General features: G+C 39.9%; 1 protein-coding gene and 2 long non-coding RNA genes across 4 annotated transcripts in view; 2 read left to right on the top strand and 1 right to left on the bottom strand.

Annotated features, from left to right (window-relative positions):
* Positions 1 to 22,839, top strand: part of LOC309863853 — a 199,793-nt gene that overhangs the window by 38,668 nt on the left and 138,286 nt on the right. The gene's annotated exons all lie outside the window — the stretch shown is intronic.
* The window catches only part of LOC309863852, an 88,904-nt gene continuing 72,728 nt past the window's right edge, over positions 6,664 to 22,839 (top strand). For both annotated transcript variants that reach the window (XR_014311291.1, XR_014311292.1), the window contains exon 1: positions 6,664 to 6,919. This is a non-coding gene — a long non-coding RNA (uncharacterized lncRNA). The remainder of the gene's footprint in view (positions 6,920 to 22,839) is intronic.
* LOC309863891 (alcohol dehydrogenase 6-like) overlaps positions 19,909 to 22,839 on the bottom strand; it is a gene marked incomplete at both ends in the record, with an annotated part of 29,250 nt that continues 26,319 nt past the window's right edge. The window contains 1 exon segment of the mRNA XM_082729141.1: positions 19,909 to 20,078. Coding sequence (XP_082585267.1) covers positions 19,909 to 20,078 — 170 coding nt within the window.

Below are 22,839 nucleotides of genomic sequence, written 5' to 3'. Positions count from 1 at the left end.
TCACAATATTTATTCTTCCAATCCAGGAGCATGGAACATTTTTCCATTTCTTTGTGTCTTCCTCAATTTCTTTCATGAGTACTTTATAGTTTTCTGAGTATAGATTCTGTGTCTCTTTGGTTAGGTTTATTCCTAGGTATCTTATGGTTTTGGATGCAATTGTAAATGGGATTGACTCCTTAATATCTCTTTCTTCTGTCTTGCTGTTGGTGTAGAGAAATGCAACTGATTTCTGTGCATTGATTTTATATCCTGACACTTTACTGAATTCCTGTATAAGTTCTAGCAGTTTTGGAGTGGAGTCTTTTGGGTTTTCCACATATAGTATCATATCATCTGCGAAGAGTGATAATTTGACTTCTTCTTTGCCGATTTGGATGCCTTTAATTTCCTTTTGTTGTCTGATTGCTGAGGCTAGGACCTCTAGTACTATGTTGAATAGCAGTGGTGATAATGGACATCCCTGCCGTGTTCCTGACCTTAGTGGAAAAGCTTTCAGTTTTTCTCCATTGAGAATGATATTTGCGGTGGGTTTTTCATAGATGGCTTTGATGATATTGAGGTATGTGCCCTCTATCCCTACACTTTGAAGAGTTTTGATCAGGAAGGGATGCTGTACTTTGTCAAATGCTTTTTCAGCATCTATTGAAAGTATCATATGGTTCTTGTTCTTTCTTTTATTGATGTGTTGTATCACATTGACTGATTTGCGGATGTTGAACCAACCTTGCAGCCCTGGAATAAATCCCACTTGGTCGTGGTGAATAATCTTTTTAATGTACTGTTGAATCCTATTGGCTAGTATTTTGTTGAGTATTTTCGCATCTGTGTTCATCAAGGATATTGGTCTATAGCTCTCTTTTTTGGTGGGATCCTTGTCTGGTTTTGGGATCAAGGTGATGCTGGCCTCATAAAATGAGTTTGGAAGTTTTCCTTCCATTTCAATTTTCTGGAACAGTTTCAGGAGAATAGGAATTAGTTCTTCTTTAAATGTTTGGTAGAATTCCCCCGGGAAGCCATCTGGCCCTGGGCTTTTGTTTGTTTGGAGATTTTTAATGACTGTTTCAATCTCCTTACTGGTTATGGGTCTGTTCAGGCTTTCTATTTCTTCCTGGTTCAGTTGTGGTAGTTTATATGTTTCTAGGAATGCATCCATTTCTTCCAGATTGTCAAATTTATTGCCGTAGAGTTGCTCATAGTATGTTCTTATAATAGTTTGTATTTCTTTGGTGTTAGTTGTGATCTCTCCTCTTTCATTCATGATTTTATTTATTTGGGTCCTTTCTCTTTTCTTTTTGATAAGTCGGGCCAGGGGTTTATCAATTTTATTAATTCTTTCAAAGAACCAGCTCCTAGTTTCGTTGATTTGTTCTATTGTTTTTTTGGTTTCTATTTCATTGATTTCTGCTCTGATCTTTATGATTTCTCTTCTCCTGCTGGGCTTAGGGTTTCTTTCTTGTTCTCTCTCCAGCTCCTTTAGGTGTAGGGTTAGGTTGTGTACCTGAGACCTTTCTTGTTTCTTGAGAAAGGCTTGTACCGCTATATATTTTCCTCTCAGGACTGCCTTTATTGTGTCCCACAGATTTTGAACTGTTGTATTTTCATTATCATTTGTTTCCATGATTTTTTTCAATTCTTCTTTAATTTCCCGGTTGACCCATTCATTCTTTAGAAGGATACTGTTTAGTCTCCATGTATTTGGGTTCTTTCCAAACTTCCTTTTGTGGTTGAGTTCTAGCTTTAGAGCATTGTGGTCTGAAAATATGCAGGGAATGATCCCAATCTTTTGATACCGGTTGAGTCCTGATTTAGGACCGAGGATGTGATCTATTTTGGAGAATGTTCCATGTGCACTAGAGAAGAATGTGTATTCTGTTGCTTTGGGATGAAATGTTCTGAATATATCTGTGATGTCCATCTGGTCCAGTGTGTCGTTTAAGGCCTTTATTTCCTTGCTGATCTTTTGCTTGGATGACCTGTCCATTTCAGTGAGGGGAGTGTTAAAGTCCCCTACTATTATTGTATTGTTGTTGATGTGTTTCTTTGATTTTGTTATTAATTGGTTTATATAGTTGGCTGCTCCCACGTTGGGGGCATAGATATTTAAAATTGTTAAATCTTCTTGTTGGACAGACCCTTTGAGTATGATATAGTGTCCTTCCTCATCTCTTATTATAGTCTTTGGCTTAAAATCTAATTGATCTGATATAAGGATTGCCACTCCTGCTTTCTTCTGATGTCCATTAGCATGGTAAATTCTTTTCCACCCCCTCACTTTAAATCTGGAGGTGTCTTCGGGCTTAAAATGAGTTTCTTGGAGGCAACATATAGATGGGTTTTGTTTTTTTATCCATTCTGATACCCTGTGTCTTTTGACAGGGGCATTTAGCCCATTCACATTCAGGGTAACTATTGAGAGATATGAATTTAGTGCCATTGTATTGCCTGTAGGGTGACTGTTATTGTATATGGTCTCTGTTCCTTTCTGATCTACCACTTGTAGGCTCTCTCTTTGCTTAGAGGACCCCTTTCAATATTTCCTGTAGAGCTGGTTTGGTGTTTGCAAATTCTTTCAGTTGTTGTTTGTCCTGGAAGCTTTTAATCTCTCCTTCTATTTTCAATGATAGCCTAGCTGGATATAGTATTCTGGGCTGCATGTTTTTCTCGTTTAGTGCTCTAAAAATATCATGCCAGCTCTTTCTGGCCTGCCAGGTCTCTGTGGATAAGTCAGCTGCCAATCTAATATTTTTACCATTGTATGTTACAGACTTCTTTTCCCGGGCTGCTTTCAGGATTTTCTCTTTGTCACTGAGACTTGTAAATTTTACTATTAGGTGACGGGGTGTGGGCCTATTCTTATTGATTTTGAGGGGCGTTCTCTGAACCTCCTGAATTTTGATGCTCGTTCCTTTTGCCATATTGGGGAAATTCTCCCCAATAATTCTCTCCAGTATACCTTCTGCTCCCCTCTCTCTTTCTTCTTCTTCTGGAATCCCAATTATTCTAATGTTGTTTCGTCTTATGGTGTCACTTAATTCTCGAATTCTCCCCTCGTGGTCCAGTAGCTGTTTGTCCCTCTTTTGCTCAGCTTCTTTATTCTCTGTCATTTGGTCTTCTATATCACTAATTCTTTCTTCTGCCTCATTTATCCTAGCAGTTAGAGCCTCCATTTTTGATTGCACCTCATTAATAGCTTTTTTGATTTCAACTTGGTTAGATTTTAGTTCTTTTATTTCTCCAGAAAGGGCTTTTATATCTCTCGAGAGGGTTTCTCTAATATCTTCCATGCCTTTTTCGAGCCCGGCTAGAACCTTGAGAATTGTCATTCTGAACTCTAGATCTGACATATTACTGATGTCTGTATTGATTAGGTCCCTAGCCTTCGGTACTGCCTCTTGTTCTTTTTTCTGCGTTGAATTTTTACGTCTTGTCATTTTGGCCAGATAAGAGTAAATGAAGGGGCAAGTAAAATACTAAAAGGGTGGCAACAACCCCAGGAAAATATGCTTTAACCAAATTAGAAGAGATCCAAAATCGTGAGTGGGGAGAAAGGGGATAAAAAGGGGTTCAAAAAGAAAGAAAGAAAAAAAAAAAAGAAAAAAGAAAAGAAAAAAAAAGAAAAGAAAAAAAATTTTTTTTAAAAAAAGAAAACACCTGAGAAAAATGTAAAAAAGAAAAAATATATATATTAGATAAACTAGTAAAAAATTGTTAAAAAAGAAAAAGGTAACAGTTAAAAAAAAAAAAATTTTACCCGAAGGCGAGAAGAAAAAGAAAGAAAAAAAAAAGAATGAAAAAGAAAAAATTAAATTAACTGCAAGACTAAAAAAAATCACAGGAAAAAAGCCATGAGTTCCGTGCTTGGCTTTCTCCTCCTCTGGAATTCTGCTGCTCTCCTTGGTATTGAAACCGCACTCCTTGGTAGGTGAACTTGGTCTCGGCTGGATTTCTTGTTGATCTTCTGGGGGAGGGGCCTGTTGTAGTGATTCTCAAGTGTCTTTGCCCCAGGCGGAATTACACCTCCCTTACCCGGGGCCGGGGTGAGTAATCCGCTCGGGTTTGCTTTCAGGAGCTTTTGTTCCCTGAGCGCTTTCCGTAGAGTTCCGGAGGACGGGAACACAAATGGCGGCCTCCTGGTCTCTGGCCCGGAGGAGCCGAGAGCCCAGGGCCCCACTCCTCAGTGCGCCCTCAGAGAACAGCGCCCAGTTACTCCCGTCTGCCTGACCTCCGGCCGCGCTCCGAGCTCACCGAGCCTGCGACCGGTTCAAGGTAACACCGAGCTGTGAGCTTACTGTCGGCTCTGTCTCTGTAGCCGGCTTTCCCGTTCCAATACCAGCAAGCTCTGCGACACTCAGACACCCCCGATCCTTCTGTGACCCTGCGGGACCTGAGGCCACGCTGACCCCGCGTGGGCTTCGCCCCGGTTTAGCCTCTGGAGCGATGTCCCTCAGCGAAACAGACTTTTAAAAGTCCTGATTTTGTGCGCCGTTGCTCCGCCGCTTGCCGGGAGCCGGCCCCTCCCCCCAGGGTCTATCTTCCCGTCGCTTTGGATTCACTTCTCCGCCGGTCCTACCTTTCAGAAAGTGGTTGTTTTTCTGTTTCCAGAATTGCTGTTCTTCTTCTCTTCGATCTGCCGATGGATTTTCAGGTGTTTGCAATCTTTAGATAAGCTATCTAGCTGATCTCCGGCTAGCTGAAGCAGTCTCAGCTTGCTACTTCTCCGCCATCTTGACTCAAAAACATTTCTTATTAAAAATTCTTTCCTGTTAAAAATTCCTTTTTTTTTTAAAGATTTTATTTATTTATTTGAGAGAGAGGGAGAAAGCAAGCATGAGCTGGGGTGGGGGAGGGCAGAGAGAGAGGGAGAGGGGGGATGCCCCACTGAGCAGGGAGCCTGTTGCAAGACTTGATCCCAGAACCCCAGAATCATGACCTGAGATGAAGGCTTAACCACCTGAGCCACCCAGGCTCCCCTCCTGTTAAAATCTTTTAACCTTAGATCTTTATATAGTCACTGTGTATTTTGTAGATCCATGGCCAATTATGGGGTAAAATATAATTTGTCAGACTGCCAGAAACTCCCAGAGGTCGTTCTGTGCATTAAGACAGGTAACTGGAAAGAATGTCTGTTGGATTGATGAAGATAATTGCTACTGAAAATATTATATTCAAGGAGGGATGCTGTGGTCCAGAGGATTTGAACCTCATCTGGAAAACACTTATGAGATACCTTAAGACTTGTAGATATTAGGCAAGAGCATGTTGTTGTTGAGTCTTAAAGGCTTACATTTTTAATTATTTTGTTCTTAAAAATTACATAAATAATACATGTTTGTTGTAAAAGGCAAAAGATTTGTAAGATATGAAGAGAAACCAGAGTATTTACATATTTGTTGTAAACATGAGGTAGGGTTGTTTCAATCCCTTGTTTACAAGGTGAGTCACTATATATAGTTTACCTTTTGATTATGGCCTTTATAGCCTTCAGGTCTTTTCTTCCCGATATGTGGGTTATCTCTGTTTGTATCTGGCATTGTAGCATCAGAACATCATGAGAAAAACCTGGGGTGCTGGAAAGGACACGTTTATGGAGTTGGGGGAAATTGGAAGGGGAGGTGAACCATGAGAGACTATGGACTCTGAAAAACAATCTGAGGGTTTTGAAGGGGCCGGGGGAGGGAGGTTGGGGTACCAGGTGGTGGGTATTATAGAGGGCACGGATTGCATGGTGTTATGTTGAAATACTGTTATGCTGAAAATGAATAAAAAATAAATTTAAAAATAAATAAGTAAGTAAATAAATAAATGTCCCTAGTTTTTGAGGTCTTCAGGGTGTTCATGGCAAACAATGGCTGAACACTTGAAAATGTAGAGTAGCTGCTTGGAAGATTTCCTGGTGAAGGTTCTGCCAGTAGTCATGAGCCCTTTGACTTTCCCTGCTCAGTTTCAGCATCTTCTCCTTTTGGTAGACTGCCTGGACAGAGGTGCCACTGCTTCCTGGCGCTAGAGCCCATCCTCTGGCCTCAACTTGTCTAGTTACTGTCTCTCCCAGGATGTCCCCTGGGCCATGATGCACATGGAGCACTAGCTGATGATACCTGGCGGCCAAGCTGTGCCAGTTACTGTGTCTTGCATTCAATTTGCAGCAAGTCTCTGGTTTAGGATAGTGTCTTTCAAGTTATCGGTAGTGAAGGATGACTTCTGTTTATATTCTCTGTCCATTGTGGGCTGGTGCTTTTTTGGTAGAAAATATAAAAATCAATTGCTAGAAAAATGAGATTAGAAATATAAACCCCAAGACAAAAATAAGACTTGATTTTCATTATTATATTGAAAAGACATAAAAGTACTCTGGTAATGTGCTACGGAGGTTTCTAAATGTTTACTCTCAACTTTGGTATTTACTTTGTTATGGGCTGACAGCAAAGAGTTCCTTGACCTGTACTTGTCCATGCTTTGAGTGGCTGGTTAAGGCTTTTGCTCTGAGACCATTGCTACATATTTTTGGAATGTGTTTGTATTTGGAGACATTACGTGTGTTCCTACTTTATGTATTTCTGCGCGTGTGTGCGTGTGTGTGTGTGTGTGTGTGTGTGCGCGCACGCATATGTGGGGTGGTGGTGACAGTTGTTTTCTTTCCCCACTATCTTCTCTTTGATCTGACCACTTCAGTTTCAGTGGAACCTCCAACAGTGTTTTCCAACAGCATGGCTCTACTCCTGCACATTCTTTGGGAGTGCCAGGGGCTTATCACATGCTGCACCTCTAGTTGCTCATGCCTGGACATAGCCTTTTCTTTTCCTTTAAAATTTTATTAAGTTTTTAATTTTAATTCTAGTATCATCATACAGTGTTATATTAATTTCAGACGTATAATATAGTGATTCAGCAATTCTGTACATTATCAGTGCTTATGATGGTAAGTGTACTTTTAAATTTTCTTCATCTATTTCACTCCCCCCTCCCCCCCAAACCATCAGTTTGTTCTCTATAGTTAAGAGTCTGTTTCTTGGTTTGCCTCTCTCTCTTTTTTCCATATATGAATGAGATCATATGGTATTTGTCCTTCTGTGATTTATTTTACTTAGTATTATACTGTGTAGTTCCATCCATGTTGTTACAAATAGCAAGATTCATTTTTTTTAAATGGCTGTGTAGGATTTCATTATATATATATATATATATATATATATATATATATATATGAAAAATACAGACACACACACCACATATTCTTTATCCATTCATCTATCAATGGGGACTTGGGCTATTTCCATAATTCAGCTATTATAAATAATGCTGCAATAAACATACGGGTGTGTATGTCCTTTTGAATTGGTGTTTTTTTACGGTTCCTAGAGGGGTGGGGGTTGTGGGCCTGGGGTAACTGGGTGATGACCATTAAGGAGGGCAGGTGATATAATGAGCACTGGGTGTTATATACAACTAATGAATCACTGAACTCTATATCTGAAACCGATAATACACCAAATGTTTGGTTAATTGAATTTAAATAGAAAATAATTTTAAAAAGAAAAGAATTAGTGTTTTTTGTATTCTTTGGGTAAATACCCAATAATGTGATAACTGGTAGTTCTATTTTTAACTTTTTGAAGAACCTCCATACTGTTTCCCAGAGTGGCCGCTCTAGTTTGCTTTCTCACCCTCAGTGCATGAGAGGGTTCCTTTTTCTCCACATCCTCACCAATACCTGTTGTTTCTTGCATTTTGATTTTAGCCATTCTGACAGGTATGAGGTGATATCTCACTGTAGTTTTTGATTTGTTTTTCTCTGATGACAATGATGTTGGGTACTTTTTCATGTGTCTGTTGGTCATCTGAATGTCTTTTTTGGAGAAAGTCTGTTCGTGTCCTATGCCACTTTTATTTGGATTATTTGTTTTTTGGCTATTGATTTGTATAAGTTCTTTATATATTTTGGCTACTTGGACATAACCTTGTCTGATAGAACATAGCCTCCTACTTATAAACCCAAAGGGATATGACAAGAGTATCTCTGGATACACACAAAAATGCAAAGATTACAAGAGCATAACACATGGTGGACAGCACTGTTGGTGTCTGTCTTGTTTGCTGTTTGTTCGCCCAGTGTACAGCTGTTAAACTATTTTCTCTCAACTCCAAATACCCTTGTACACTTGGTTCCATGATGCTGGCACTCCTGTAAACCACTGTTCTGCTTTGCTGGCTGAATCCATTTTATTCTCTGCCAACAGGGAACACTGGGGTTATGGAGGAGGGGGACCAGGAGGGTGGAGAAGGAAGAAGGACTTGCTCTTTCTTGTTTATGCACAGAGAGCTTCCCGTTTTATTCTTTGATGCTTACATTTCCTGTGAATATCACCCCAACATCATTTCTTCACCCCAGTAGCAGCAAGGCCCTCTTATAGCAGCAGCTTATTCCAGTTAGAAGTTTTCCCAGCCCTTGCAAAAGTCTCTCATGATGCATCCGCAGAGACCCCAGCTAGCCAGAGCCCCCTCCTCAGAGGTCTGAGTCTCAGGTTGGCTGGGCCCCTCTCTTAACCTTCTGTTTTAATAATTCCAACATTGTCCTTTTATTCTCTCAACCCTAAAGATTGTAGCAGTTTATTGGAATTGCTACCTTTATTACATGGTAGTCTTCTCTTCTTGGCTTTTTAATCACCTAGTAAACCAACTCTCTTGCCACCTAACAATTTCTTAACTGGTATGGTTTCTGTCTCTTGGCTGAATCCTGACTGAAGCATAGCAAAATGCAATGGCAAGGACCTTTGGCTGTTTAAATTTGTATGCTTTGAGTACGCTCAATAATGCTTATTTGAACTTGAGGTTGAGCTAAGTTTTGTATCCTAGAAGGCAATAAAATAGAGTAAAACTGGTTTGGTAGTCCTGAACCTGGGAAAGTCAGTACATTTGTTGTTGATGGCTATTTTCATAGATTGTACTCTTTCCCTGATTCCTACCCCACTTTAACCTTCTCACTTATTTTTGCCATTTTGCATAATCTATCTCAGTTAAACTCAACAGTCCTTATTGTATCCAACTAGGACACTTTTTACAGATACTAAAGTAAATCCAAGGCCACCCTTAAATGCACTAGTAGGGGGGTAGGATCGTGTCATAAACCATGCTTCAGATCGCCCATAGCGCTCCTTGCCACCCAGTATTCATGCAGTCAACTCCCACTCTGAGTAGGGCCAACCTGTGTTATTAATGGAATATTGTAGAGATGATGGGATGTGACTTCTAAGTCTAGGTCATAAAAGACAATGTGACATCTTTTCACTCTTTCTGGATCACCGGCTCTGGGAGAAGTCAGCTTCCATACCGTGAGGACACCCACACAGCCATATAGATAGGTCCAGGTGGTAGAAAGAGAGAGTAGCCAGTGCTCATTTGCCAACCATATGAATGAGGCCCTGGAAAGCAGTTTATCCAGCCCTAAGCAAGCTTCAGATGGCAGTAGTCCCAGTTCCCATCTTCACTGCAACCCTAGGATAGACTGTGAGGTGACTCCATCTAGCTCAGCTTTCCTCAAAAAGCTCACCCCCAGAAATGGTGAGATAATAAATGTGGTTGTTTGGGACATAAGTTTTGAAGTAATTTGTTATGTACCAAACAGATGCCAAATCAGAGCATTACATTAGTTGGTATATAACTTTGGTCTTGGTGACGAGTGTTATGATTGAGGTAGAATACAAGTTGTGGTAAAGACACCGATGAAATAATAGCTCTGCCGAAGACAGCCTGCTACAGTTTTCATGTATTCTGTAAGCATGCTGTAAATGAGGACTTATTAATTGCAAAATAATCAGAGAAAGGGAAGTATTTATTTCTTTGTACATGGAAACAACCAAGCACATTTTCTGTATGAAGTTCTATAGATTAAGGGCACTTTAGTTTCTGTAGCTGATACTACAACTTTAACCAAGGGGCTAGATTCCGGAATTCATGTTTTTGTTCTTCAGGTTTGGAAAAGCAACCAACAATAAGTAGGGTCAGATAAAAGGCTTCCAGACAAGATGTCTTGAACAACTTCAAATTACTGATTCCCTTCTTCCCCCAGTAAGTTCTTCCATAAACTGGAATGCCTCATCTTCCACAAAACTTTAATAGGGGAACACGCTAGCATTTTGGTTATCCCAGTATTAGTGTCAGCTCGGACTCTGTATCTGACAGTTCTTGAAAGATCTGGGCATTCCCTCTCTCCCCGTGTCTAATTATTTTAGTTTGTCTGCATGGGAGAGGATTAGGGGAATTGGCAGTGTATATATTTACTGTGTGGTGGATTCTTTCTGAACCACTGGTGCATTTCTTTCTGCTATAGTGAAAGGGGTGCTCCCTCTGGATTCTACTGAGGACCATGGTCATCTGGTAGATTTTCAGATTTTTATGCCAGACCTACTGTAACATGCCAACCTCTCTGAGTGTCTCGACTTCTGGTACATTGCCAAAGTAGTTCTGGCATTTCCACTTTGCTTGTTGTAGGCCATAATTCTCCCTGCCCCCCCCCCCACGCCTCCCTGCCCCAAGCTTCAAGGAACCGTTCCAGCAGCACAGAACTGACTCTAGGTGTCCTCCTCAGTAGTTCAGTCCTGAGTTATAGATTGTATCCATATCAATAACCTCTCCCTTATATTCTCTTCCCTTGGTCCGGTCTGCTTATAATTGATTTTCAACATGTTTTTCCAGTTCTTCCTGGTACATGTGAGCCACAGCTTGTGGTTATTTTGGTGAACTATTTTCCTAGTCAGGCTGAGACTTGAACTTATTTATTGGTGGAGAAGTCATGAGGGAAGGAAGGTAGGTATCATTTTATGAGGCTTTTGCCTTAGTAAAGCTCCTGTGGTGTCCAGGCAGGGAGAAACTGGTCTCACGTGGCAGTGGGCAATGGGCCACTTCTTTAGGCCTTTAGGGTTATCAGAATCTGTGGCTCAAGTTTCTGAAGATATTCCCCAAAGAGTTTTAAGACCTTAATCTTTCCCTATCAGGGCCCTGATTTTAATGTTGGAGATTAAAGGAAGAACTTTAGATGAAAACTTCTCTGCAATTTGACTGATAATCAAATCCTAGGCCTGATTTTTTAGCCTAATCTGTCCTCTGGTTATAGCCAGCAGTTACAACTAGAGTAATCAGAGGAGATAAAGGGACAGTTTAAGTGCTGTTAGAGAAGTTTTGTGGTTTTCAGTTGGGCTTTTAGTTGGTGGTTGGTTGACTCAGCTTGTCATTTTGTTTTTCCTTCAGCATATTGATGACACTTAACAAAAACCAACTAAACCATGTTCTCTCTCAGGTGCCAATGATGTTGCACAAGCCATGCATATCCTGCAATCAGTATCTCCTCCCAATTAACCACAGAAGACTCTTAGTAATTGTATTATAAGAGCATGCCAAGGGGGATTATTACCCACTTAACACCAGTGTGTTAGTTATCTATTGTTCAGCAGATTAAAACACAGACATTTATGCTCTCTAAGTTTTTATTGGTCAGGAATTTGGGAGAAACTTAGCTGGGTGTTTTGTTTCAGGATCCCACAAAGCTCTAATGGAGATGTTGGCTAGGGCTGTAGTCATCTCAAAGCTTGACTCAGGAGGAATCCTTTTTTAGTTGTGTTCACATGGGTGTTGACAGACCTCAGAAGACCTATTTTCAAATTAACTTGGGTCTTCTCCACAAGGGTGCTTCATGCTGTGATAGCTGGCCTCTCTCAGAACAGGCAATCCAAGAGAGAAGTTCCCTGAATGGAAGCCATGGTCTTTTTGGAACCCATTTCAGAAGTGACATCTTATCATTTCTGCTTTTAAAATTGAGTCAGTAAGTCTAACCCACATTTAAGGAGAGAGGATTACACAGGGGGTTGAATACAAGGAGGCAGGCATCCTGGGGGCCCATCTTAAGAACAGACCACAGTGGTGGTCTTTTGCCATCTTGTTGGTAAGTGATCAATTTCCAGAATCCCATCCTTAGGATTGGCTTCCTAGGATGACTTCTGGTACCAACTCACTTTGTTTGGGAACCCCAGAAGCAGACCTTGAGATGAAAATTAGTTTTCTAGTAGTTTGATTAACAAGATGAATGGGACACTAAATAGGAAAGCAGGGAGATGATACAAGGTAGGGAAAGCTACCAATAAAGAGTTTTTTTTTTATTGTGATAACGTATGCATATCATAAAATTTTGAGCATACAGTCCAGTGGCATTAAGTACATGCATGTTGTACTTACATTCATATCTATGTTAAGCACTTTCCCCTCTTTACAAATTGAAACTCCCTGTGCATTCAACACTACCTGGCTATTCCTCTCTCCTCCCATTCCTGGGCAAACACCATTCTACCTGTGGTCTTTATGAATTAGACTTCTCTAGATACCTCGTATAAGTGGAATCATTCATTTAGTGTACTTTTATGACTGGCTTATTTCACTCGGTGTATTTGTCTTCAGGGCTCAACCATGTTGTAACATGTCAGGATTTCCTTCCTTTTAAAGGCTGAATAATATTCCCCCACATATATATATACAATATTTTGTGTATTCATTCATCTGTCAATGGACACTTGAGTTGCTTCTTTCATTTGCCTGTTGCCAATAATGCCACCATTAACATGGGTGTAAGAGTGCATGTTTAAAGCCAATTACCAAAATGGGCATCGGGAGTTTAATCCCCTAGGGGTATTCTGTGGGTTGTATATTTTATAGCAACTTCTGTCAGTCATTAGTTAAGGGCTGCTTCGGGGAGGTATAAATTCTCTGGGATTTCTGGCTTGCCTAACCTGAAGGTGGGCAGAGAAACCTTCTGCTATTTTGGCAAAAGCCCTCAGGCATGGGAATCCTGCTTCTGGCAGCGGGAAGCCAACAGGGCAAAGGAAAGTAGTAAGGTCCCAAGGATCTGGATGAAGCCCTGAAGGCAGCAGCCCCCGGAGCCGTCCATGTCAATCGTAACTACATCTGTTGGTTTTAGTTCCAAAGTTTTTCTCTAGTCCGTTTTAATCCACAATTTTTCTAATTGTTCTTCCTACTTCCGGTCTCTCTCCTATCCACAGGATCCTCCACAGTGCTACCAAAGTAATGCTTTTCTGAAACACGGGTTATAAACATGCTAGTTGTTGGGACGCTGTGTGGTTCAGTCAGTTAAGCACTTATCTGCCTTTGGCTCTGGTCATGATCCTGAGGTTCTGGGATTAAGCCCTGCGTCGCACTCCTTGTTCAGCAGGACGGCTGCTTCTCCCTCTGCTTTTGCCCCTGCTCGGGCTCTCTTGCTTGCTCACTCTTAAATAAATAAATAAAATCTTAAAAAACCAAAAACATAACATGCCATTTGTTTCCTTGGACTCCTTTTGTGTCAATGCTTGGTTTCTGGGATGAAATTCTTCCTTCTTATCACTGCCTGTCCAGTCACACCTCTCTCCCACCGTCTCGTATATACCATCTCTCAAAGGAGGGAATCTCAAGCCTCCTCCCATGATAGACCGTACTCTTTTACCACCTTCAACTTTTGTTCGTGCTTTTATCTAGGCTCTCAGTACTTGTTTTCTACTTGGAAAAATCAAGTATGCCTGTCAAGGTTCAGCTCAAAGGTGATGTGCTCTGTGGCATTTTCTCCAGTATCTCCCAGGCGAGACTAATTTTTCCATCCTATTTCTTGATTGCATATTCCTCTGCCATAATGGTTATTAAATTGTATGTTTTTTTAAAAGATTTTTTTAATCTTTAATATCATTTTATTGCACTGACCAAGTTATTTTCTATAAAACGTTCTTACCCAAAGATTAGTTAGCAACAACAGCAGCAACAACAAATGTAGAAAAGAAGCATGGTATATATGCATATATATATGTATGTGTATATATATATAATGCACCAATGTGTATATATATATATGTGTATGTGTGTGTGTGTATACACATATACAAAATCTATAAAGAACTTATATATATATATATTCTGCCCATTTCTTGATATATACACATATATATGTGTGTGTGTGCATTATATATATATACACATACATATATGTATATATACCATGCTTCATATATATATATATATATATATATATATATGATGCAGCAAAACCTGTAATCTTTCTTCTTTCCCTTCCTACTTCACCTTCTTATCTCTTTTTCTAAGGACTGATAGGAAGAGGAAGTAAAAAAGTGTGTGTGTGTATATATATGTGCGTATATATATATATATATAATTAACATATAATGTATTATTTGTTTCAGGGGTACAGGTCTGTGATTCATCAGTCTTACACAATTCACAGCACTCACCATAGCACATACCCTCCCCAATGTCCACCATCCAGCCAACCCATCCCTCCCAAACCCTCCACTCCAGCAACTTTCAGTTAGTTTCCTGAGATTAAGAGTGTCTTATGGTTTGTCTCTCTCTCTGGTTTTGACTTATTTTATTTCCCCCTCCCTTCCCTGTGATCCTTTGCCTTGTTTCTCAAATTCCTTGTATCAGTAAGATCATATGATAATTGTCTTTCTCTGATTAACTTATTTTGTTTAGCATAATACCCTCTAGTTCTATCCATGTCATTGCAAATGGCAAGCTTTCTTTTTTTGATGGTTTCATAATATTCCATTGTATATATATACCACATCTTCTTTATCCATTCACCTGTTGATGGACATCTAGGTTCTTTCCATAGTTTGGCTATTGTGGACATTGCTACTATAAACATTGGGGTGCATGTGCCCCTTCAGATGACTGCGTTTGTATCTTTAGGGTAAATACCCAGTAGTGCCATTGCTGGATTATAAGGTAGCTCTATTTTCAAGTTTTTGAGGAACCCCCATACTGCTTTCCAGAGTGGCTGTAACAGCTTGCATTCCCACCAACAGTATGGGAGAATTTCCCCTTTTCCACATCCTTGCCAACATTTGTTGTTTCCTGACTTGCTAATTTTAGCCATTCTGACTGGTTTGAGGTGTATTGTATTTCCTTGATGCTGAGTGATGTGGAACACTTTTTCATGTGTCTGTTGTCCATTCATATGTCTTCTTTGGAGAAATGTCTGTTCATGTCTTCTGCCCATTTCTTGATTGGATTATTTGTTCTTTGTGTGTGGAGTTTGATAAGTTCTTTATAGATTTTGGACACTAGCCCTTTATCTGATATGTCATTTGCAAATATCTTCTTCCATTCTGTTGGTTGTCTTTCAGTTTTGTCAACTATTTCCTTTGCTGCGCAAAAGCTTTTTATCTTGATAAAGTGCCAATAGTTCATTTTTGCCCTTGCTTCCTTTGCCTTTAGTGATGTTTCTAGGAAGAAGTTGCTGTGTTGAGGTTGAAGAGGTTGCTGCCGGTGTTCTCCTCAAGGATTTTGATGGGTTCCTACCTCACATTTGGGTTTTTCTTCCATTTTGAGTCTATTTTTGTGTGTGGTGTAAGGAAATGGTCCAGTTTCATTCTGCATGTGGTTGTCCAATTTTTCCAGCACCACTTGTTGAAGAGACCGTCTCTTTTCTATTGGACATTCTTTCCTGCTTTGTTGAAGATGAGTTGACCATAAAGTTGAGGGTCTATTTCTGGGGTCTCTGTTCTGTTCCATTGATCTATGTGTCTGTTTTTGTGCCAATACCATACTGTCTCGATGATGACAGCTTTGTAATAGAGCCTGAAGTCTGAAATTGTGATGCCACCAACTTTGGTTTTCTTTTTCAACATTCTTCTGTTGATTTGGGGTCTTTTCTGGTTCCATATAAATTTAAGGATTATTTGTTCCATTTCTTTGAAAAAAGTTGATAGTATTTTTTTTTAAAAGATTTATTTATTTATTTATTTGACAGAGAGAAATCACAAGTAGACAGAGAGAGAGAGGGAAGCAGGCTCCCTGCTGAGCAGAGAGCCCGATGTGGGACTCGACCCCAGGACCCCGAGATCATGACCCGAGCCAAAGGCAGCGGCCCAATCCACTGAGCCACCCAGGTGCCCCAAAAGTTGATAGTATTTTAATAGGGACTGCATTAAATGTGTAAATTGGTCTAGGTAGTTAGACATTCTCACAATATTTGTTCTTCTAATTTATGAGCATGGAATGTTTTTCCATTATAAAAATATTTTAGTTATTTATTTGGGAGAGAGAGAAAGCATGAGCAGTGGGAGGAGCAGAGGGAGAGGGATAAGCAGACTCCGTATTGAGTGTGGAGCTCAACATGGGGCTCTGTCCCATGACCCCGAGATCATGATCCAGCCAAAATCAAGAGTTGGAGTCTTAACAAACTGAGCCACCCAAGTGCCCCTAAATTGTGTTTTAATTGTTAGCATATCTCCCTTCTAGACATCAAGCTGTACCAGGAATTTTATGTCTCCAACACCAAGTACATTTACTGAAGAAATGTTTGTTGTATGAATAAATGATTAGTTAAGTGACTATCAGTGTGCCTCAAAAAGGCAAAGAAAAGCTAGTGAATTTCTTCAGTATCTTGTTAGTTGTGGTTGGTTTTCTAGTGTAAGAATGTCAGTGAGAAATAAGGGGGAGCAATATAATTCTTCTAAAATTATAATATATGTTAGTATCATATACTCTGCTGGAGAGAATTCTAGTGTTACCTTACAACATTTATTAAGAAATTGAGGTTCATGTATAGGATATGAAAACATTTCAGCAGTTTGTGCCAACACCAGTATAAAGCCTTCTTGTGACTATGCAGGAGCATATGGTTATCACTTGCAACTTGTCATGGAACATTAATTATCAGTAGTGTTGTAATTGGGCATCTGGATGCATATCATGTGTTAATAGAAGGCTTCGGTTGTATGGACACACTTTATTGTTTGAGTGATAGCTTAGAATGTGATTATTTTTGTTTTGAGGTCAAAGTCTAAAAATTCTTCTTCTCTTTAAAAAAATATTTATTTATTTATTTGAAAGAGGAGGTGAGGAGCAGAGGGTGAGGGAAAGAATCTTAAGAAGACTCCCCGCTGAGCATGGAGCCTGATGCAGGGTTTGATCCCATGACCCTGAAACCATGACCTGAGCTGAAATCAAGAGCTGGATGACCGACCAACTGTGCCATCCAGGCACCTCAAAGCTCTGAAAATTCTCAAGGTTTCTCATTATAAAGGCAAGAGGTGTGGACTGTAGTTCTCCCTGAAGGCTAGAATCGCACTGTAGGTCTGGGACTAGAAATACATAAACTGCCCTAAGAGAGTGACTGTCCAGGAAAGTGCTGCACCCAAGAATGGAAAGAAGTATTTTGCTTTGTGATTGGAACAGGACATTTACATGTGACCGACGTGGTAGAGTTTAGACCTGAAACCCAGAACTTAGAGTCTATTCACAGAAAGTTTATGGCGCCAATGTTAGGAGTCCGGTGTAGCCTCCAAGTGAGCAACGGCAGTGAAGGAGTAGGTAGTGATGTGGATAGTCACCAGTACTTGTGTAATACTTTTGGACATGCATCAACAGAAAGAAAAAAAAATCTGCATTTTTGCAGATTAGAGAGGCTTTCACAATAAGGTATACTATAGAGAGACATTCAAAGTAGCTTCAAGAATTGGGCTTTATTAGAGCAAGGAATATGGACTCTGTTTACAGCCAAACATTTTGGACAGACTCAGACTTTGCATGAACTGAAGATTCCTCCAACATCTCACTGTTAGTAAGGTTAATTTGGGAGGCAGAGCAGGAGGACACCATAGCTGCCCTCTGGGAAGAGGAGAGCACAGCAGTGTGTTGGACATGGAAATTCCAGTTCAGACTTGGGAAGATGGTGAAGAGTCATCCCAAGGCCGAGTGAATAGGTTTGTTAGCACCTATCCCCTCCATCTGCAGGGAGCAGGCACCCTGAAGGGAAGGCAGGATGTCCACCTCATGATGCTTACTGTTTGGAAAGCAGGGTCTCACAAGAGTCCCTTGACATCATGTGATAACCATGATATCCTATCAGAGATAGTATCAGAGTATCAGAGATACTAAGTATCAGAGTATCAGAGATACTTAGTATCAGAGTATCAGAGGTACTTAGTATCAGAGATACTAAGGATGTAGCCCACCTTCCTGACCAATCTTAGATCATGAAGCTAGTGGGTTTAGGATTTTAAAAAATGGTATTTTATTTCCTGGTCTCTCAAGGTTTCCCGATGTGTTGGCTCCTGTCTAATTCAGTGGTTCCAGATCTAGGGAAGCCCAGGCTGGGGCAGAAGAGACTTGAACTAGGAAGGGAGCTCCTGTTGTATGTATGGTGGGAAGAGAGTTGAGAAGGAGACTCTGTATCTAGGAGATAGGAAAGGAAGTCCTGTCCCAAGAGGACTGATAATCCTGGTTCTAGGAGAATTAAGAAGGGGTTTAGGCAGGGTGTCAGGGAGCCAGGGTAGAGGGATTGGATGCCACCAACCATTACTGGATCTTGTCTTCCCCTCCTCCATTTCCTGGGGGAAAGAATCTGTGAGACACATTAGGAAGGCACTACACAATTATCCCCTTTCTGTGGAGAGTGGAATAAAAACTAGTTTTGTTGTTTAATACCACAACTGTCTCCCAGGAAGTGTGGATCCTGATAAATAACAAGATTCTTCCCAGCCCACTCCTCCCTCCACCCCCTTTCTTTCCCTGTGGAATCCCTAGATGACTTAGTTATAAGGTCAGGTAATCTGTACCGCTGAGGGCTAAACTCTCCTGGCCAATTGAAGAAGAACTTGAGATTGCTTTGACTGGAGAGAAGAGGGACGTGCCAAAGATGTAAGTGATGGCTTAAGGCTAGGTTACATAAGATGAAATACCACTAGAAGTTTCTCTGAGGGGAGTTGTATTAAGAATGAAATACTTAATGTTCAATGGGGATTTATTTAAGTTGATGTAATGAAGACTGCCACCGCCTTCCATCAGCTTGCTTTATTTAGCCTGAATGTTTTATAAACTCATGAATGGTGAGTTTTGTTTCTTTGGTGTGAAATGAACAGAGCTTACCGGGGTGGGAGAGAAAAAATATTCAAGGAAACATGGGCCATGAGGTAGAGATGAAAGTGGGAGTATCTTGGGGTGACTTGTTTAAAGGGTCTAGAATTGGGTGATTCAGATCGAACTTAATGTAGCTCTAAAGGGGAGGATGTTACTGGGGGACATTGGGTCACCTAAGAACAATGTTGATGGGGGTAATGAGGGTAGGTAGAAGCCAGCTATGAGCCTACTGCTGAATGTATCAGAGGCTAGAAATTAGAAACAGTGTTGTGTGGATAATTCTTCTAGACCACAAAAATGATGCAGAGCACAATCTAGTTGGTGAAAGAAACTGCAGATCTTAGTTATATCGCATTGTTCTTAAAGTAGCAGGATACAGCGGATACTGGAAAAAAAACAGTTGAAATGTTTCTAAAACATCTGTTTTGGATTTCAATTTTTTAACTTTGTAGACAAGTAAGTTAGATTCTCTTAGGTGAGCCTAAAATGGGCAGATTAAATCAGTTGTGAGATATTTCAAAATGGCATGAACTCCAAGGGTAAAAGAACAGGGATGCAGGCTTAGTCTCTTGTGGGGAATACCAGTGCCCCAATTTATAACTGTTGTCTGGTTTGTGGGCCAAAGATAGACATCAGAATTTAGAATTCTGAAGATAATTTCCCCTTTAATATAAACAAAAACAATAGTGGCCTCTTTATAAACTATGAACTTGAACTTGGGCTAGAATTTTGTGAGCTAACTTCACTAGGTAATCTGTCATGTAAAAAAAAAAAAAAAAAAGAAACCCACTAGATTGTAAATTAAATGTTATTGGTAAGGGCAGTTGAACACTTAAATATTTTCAGGCTTACATATTTTATAAACTGGGAATAAAATAAAATATAAAGCAGAAGGAAATGTTTTACAAATTCCTGAAACCTTAAATTGCAGCCCTTAACTTCCTGTTTACTGCCTCCCCAGTCCCCACACTTCTATTTCTTGGTCCCAAACACTCAGACATTAAAAACTATGTGAGCAACTTGCCATTTTCCAGTTCTCATTAATTCAACTGCTTCATTGATTTTATCCAGATTCAGAGTGTGAGTAATTAGTGGATCTAGATTAAATTTCTTTGCCATGTAATCAGAAACCAGTTTAGGGATGCTCTCTCTGCTTTTCCAGCCTGGAAATACACAGATAAACCATAAATTTTATGTATGAGACTCATCATACAGGAAAGGCAATATAAGGTAACTGCTGGAGGTCCTGGCTTTGAGGGGATCTAAGGATTTCCTATTGATTATCTCAGTCATCCTGGGAATGACTGTCCCAACCATACACCTATGGAGAAGGCTTTTCTTTTGAAGAAGACCTCTGATATTAAGAGGAGGATTTACTCAAAGCAGATAGAACATGGGTCTCATCTTAGATGTTTTTGGTGTCAGGTTGTACTATTTGGGGAGCTGTAAATCCGTATCTAATGTGTAACAAAGACCAAAGTCTTGGGAACTGTGAAAGGAAGTAGTGCAAAGGTTGTGCGTGTTTGTGTTTTGATCTGCAGCTTCCTGAAAAAGCCAAATATCTTAAGAACTTTCATCATGGTAGTGATTTCAGTCAAGCTTTGAGGAAAGAATGAGGTGTGCTTTATGGAACTAAGAGTTGCACAGGGGAAGAGGGGATCAGTTAAGGCAATGTAAGCTTGCCGTTCTCTTTTCTTTCTCATGATTTTCAAGAATCATGAGATTCAAGAATCATGATTTTCATGAGACTCAAAAATCATGGTTTTCAAGCAAATACTACCTTTATATTTAGAATTTATACATCCTTATATTTAGTATATTTAGTATACATCCTTATATTTAGTATTGTGCTAAGTAACATGCCTGCTGGGGCACAACCCAGAATTTGGTGGCCTGCTCATTCCTGGAAAGGGTGAGTGTTGTGTAATGGTGCAGGGAAGTAGCAGTGTCAGAACAAGCTTATACTGTGACAGGATCTTGGCAGTTACTTACTTTTCTTGATTCCATCCTGGGCTGAGTTCTCTAACCTTCCTACTTATTCTCAAAACTACCTAAAACTTCATTGTCTATTAAGTTTGCTTCTGTTATATGTGATCAATTCTTAACTGTTCCTCTATTCATGACACAAATGGCTAGTGTATTTTTTTCTATTTGTTTTTATCTTTTTTAAAAAAAAATTGAGGTGTAATTAACATATAACATATCGGTTTTGGGCCTACAACATAATGATTCAGTGCCTATATATATTATGAAATGATCACTACTAATCTATTTAACATCCCTCACTGTACACAGTTATAAATTTTTTTATTTCTTGTGATGACAACTTTGAAGATCTGTTCTTAGTTATTATCTTGTGCTTGGTGATCTATAAAGCATTTTCATATCTATATGAGAAATACTTCCAGTTGCTTTTTAAACAAGGAAAGGGTCCAAGACCAAACACTAGGTGAGGAAGTGTTTCTCACAATGGCATGGCGTTTTGTGCTTCATTGTGTACATTATAGGAGGTTTAGCCTCCTGGACAACACTGTCCCTTCTACTTTCTAAATTTTTTGAGGTAAAACTGACATACAGTATTGGTTTCAGTTGTACAATATAGTGATTTGACATCTGTATACACTGTGAAATGGTTACCCCAAGTCTAGTTACTATGTACTGCCTTACAAAGTTAATATCCCATTATTGACTATATTCTGCATGTAATGCATTATATCACCAGGACTTACTCATTTTTTAACTGGAAAGTCGTACTTCATAACCCCCTTTACCCATTTTGCACACAATCTTCATCCCCTCCGATAACCACAAATCTGTCTTCCTTATCTATGAGTCTGGGTTTTGCTTTGTTTCATTTGTCATGTGGTATTTGTTTTTTTTTCTCTCTGACTTACTTCACTTAGCAAAATAGCCGCAAGGTTCATACTTGATATTGCAAATGTCAAGATTTCATTCTTTTTTTTTTGGCTGAACAGCATTCTATTACACACACACACACACACACACACACACACACCTTTATGCATCCATTCACAGACGGGCACTTAGGTATTTCCATATCTCAGCTATTGTAAATAATGCTGCAATGAATATAAGTGTGTCTGTATCTTTTTTGTTAGTGTTTTCATTGCTGGAATTGCTGTATCATATGGTAGTTCTATTTTAATTTTTTGAGGACCCTCCCTACTGTTCTCCACAGTGGCTGCACTAATTTACATTCTCACCAGCAGTGCCACGAGGGTTCCCTTTCTTCCCCATCCTTGTGAACACTTGTTATTTTTGTCTTTTGACACTAGCCATTCTGACTCGTGTGAGCTGGTATCTCATTGTGGTTTTGATTTTCATTTCTCTGATGATGAGTGATATTGAGCATCTTTTCATGTTCCTGTTGGCCAGCTGTTTGTCTCCAGTGGAAAAAAAATGTGTATTTAGTTCCTCTCCCATTTTTTTTTTTAATGGGATTGCTTGATTTTTTGTTACTGAGTTGTATAAGTTCTTTATATATTTTGGATATTATTATCAGGCATATGATTTGCAAATATTTCCTCCTATTCAGTATGTGTGTATGCAGCCTTTAGGCTGAAAGCAGGAAAATGCTGGACTGCTTGTGCTTGTCAGTTTTAGTCAGGGGCAAGGGAGCATTGCAACCGCCCAAGCTCACAGACTTTAGCTAGGTACCAGGAGAACTCCACTCATGATTTCCTTGCCCCAGAGAGAGAACAGGGGAGCACTACAACCATTTGTGCCCTCTGGCCTCATTGAGTGCCATGGGAGTGTGCTGTATCCAAGCTTGCTTACCTATGCTAGCAGTTTTGTGGAGAGTACAACAATGGCATTGGCTAGTACCTCCATCACTGAGGAGCTTCTCATCTGGCCCCTGTCCTTCCAGCGGATGACCCCAGATTAGCAAATGTATCTCCCTCA

The sequence above is a fragment of the Mustela nivalis genome (genome assembly GCF_964662115.1).
Source record: "Mustela nivalis genome assembly, chromosome: 4".
NCBI classification, from domain to species: Eukaryota; Metazoa; Chordata; class Mammalia; order Carnivora; family Mustelidae; genus Mustela; species Mustela nivalis.
The sequence above is the reverse complement of the archived record's forward strand: the minus strand, read 5'-3'. Positions and strand labels throughout refer to the sequence as shown.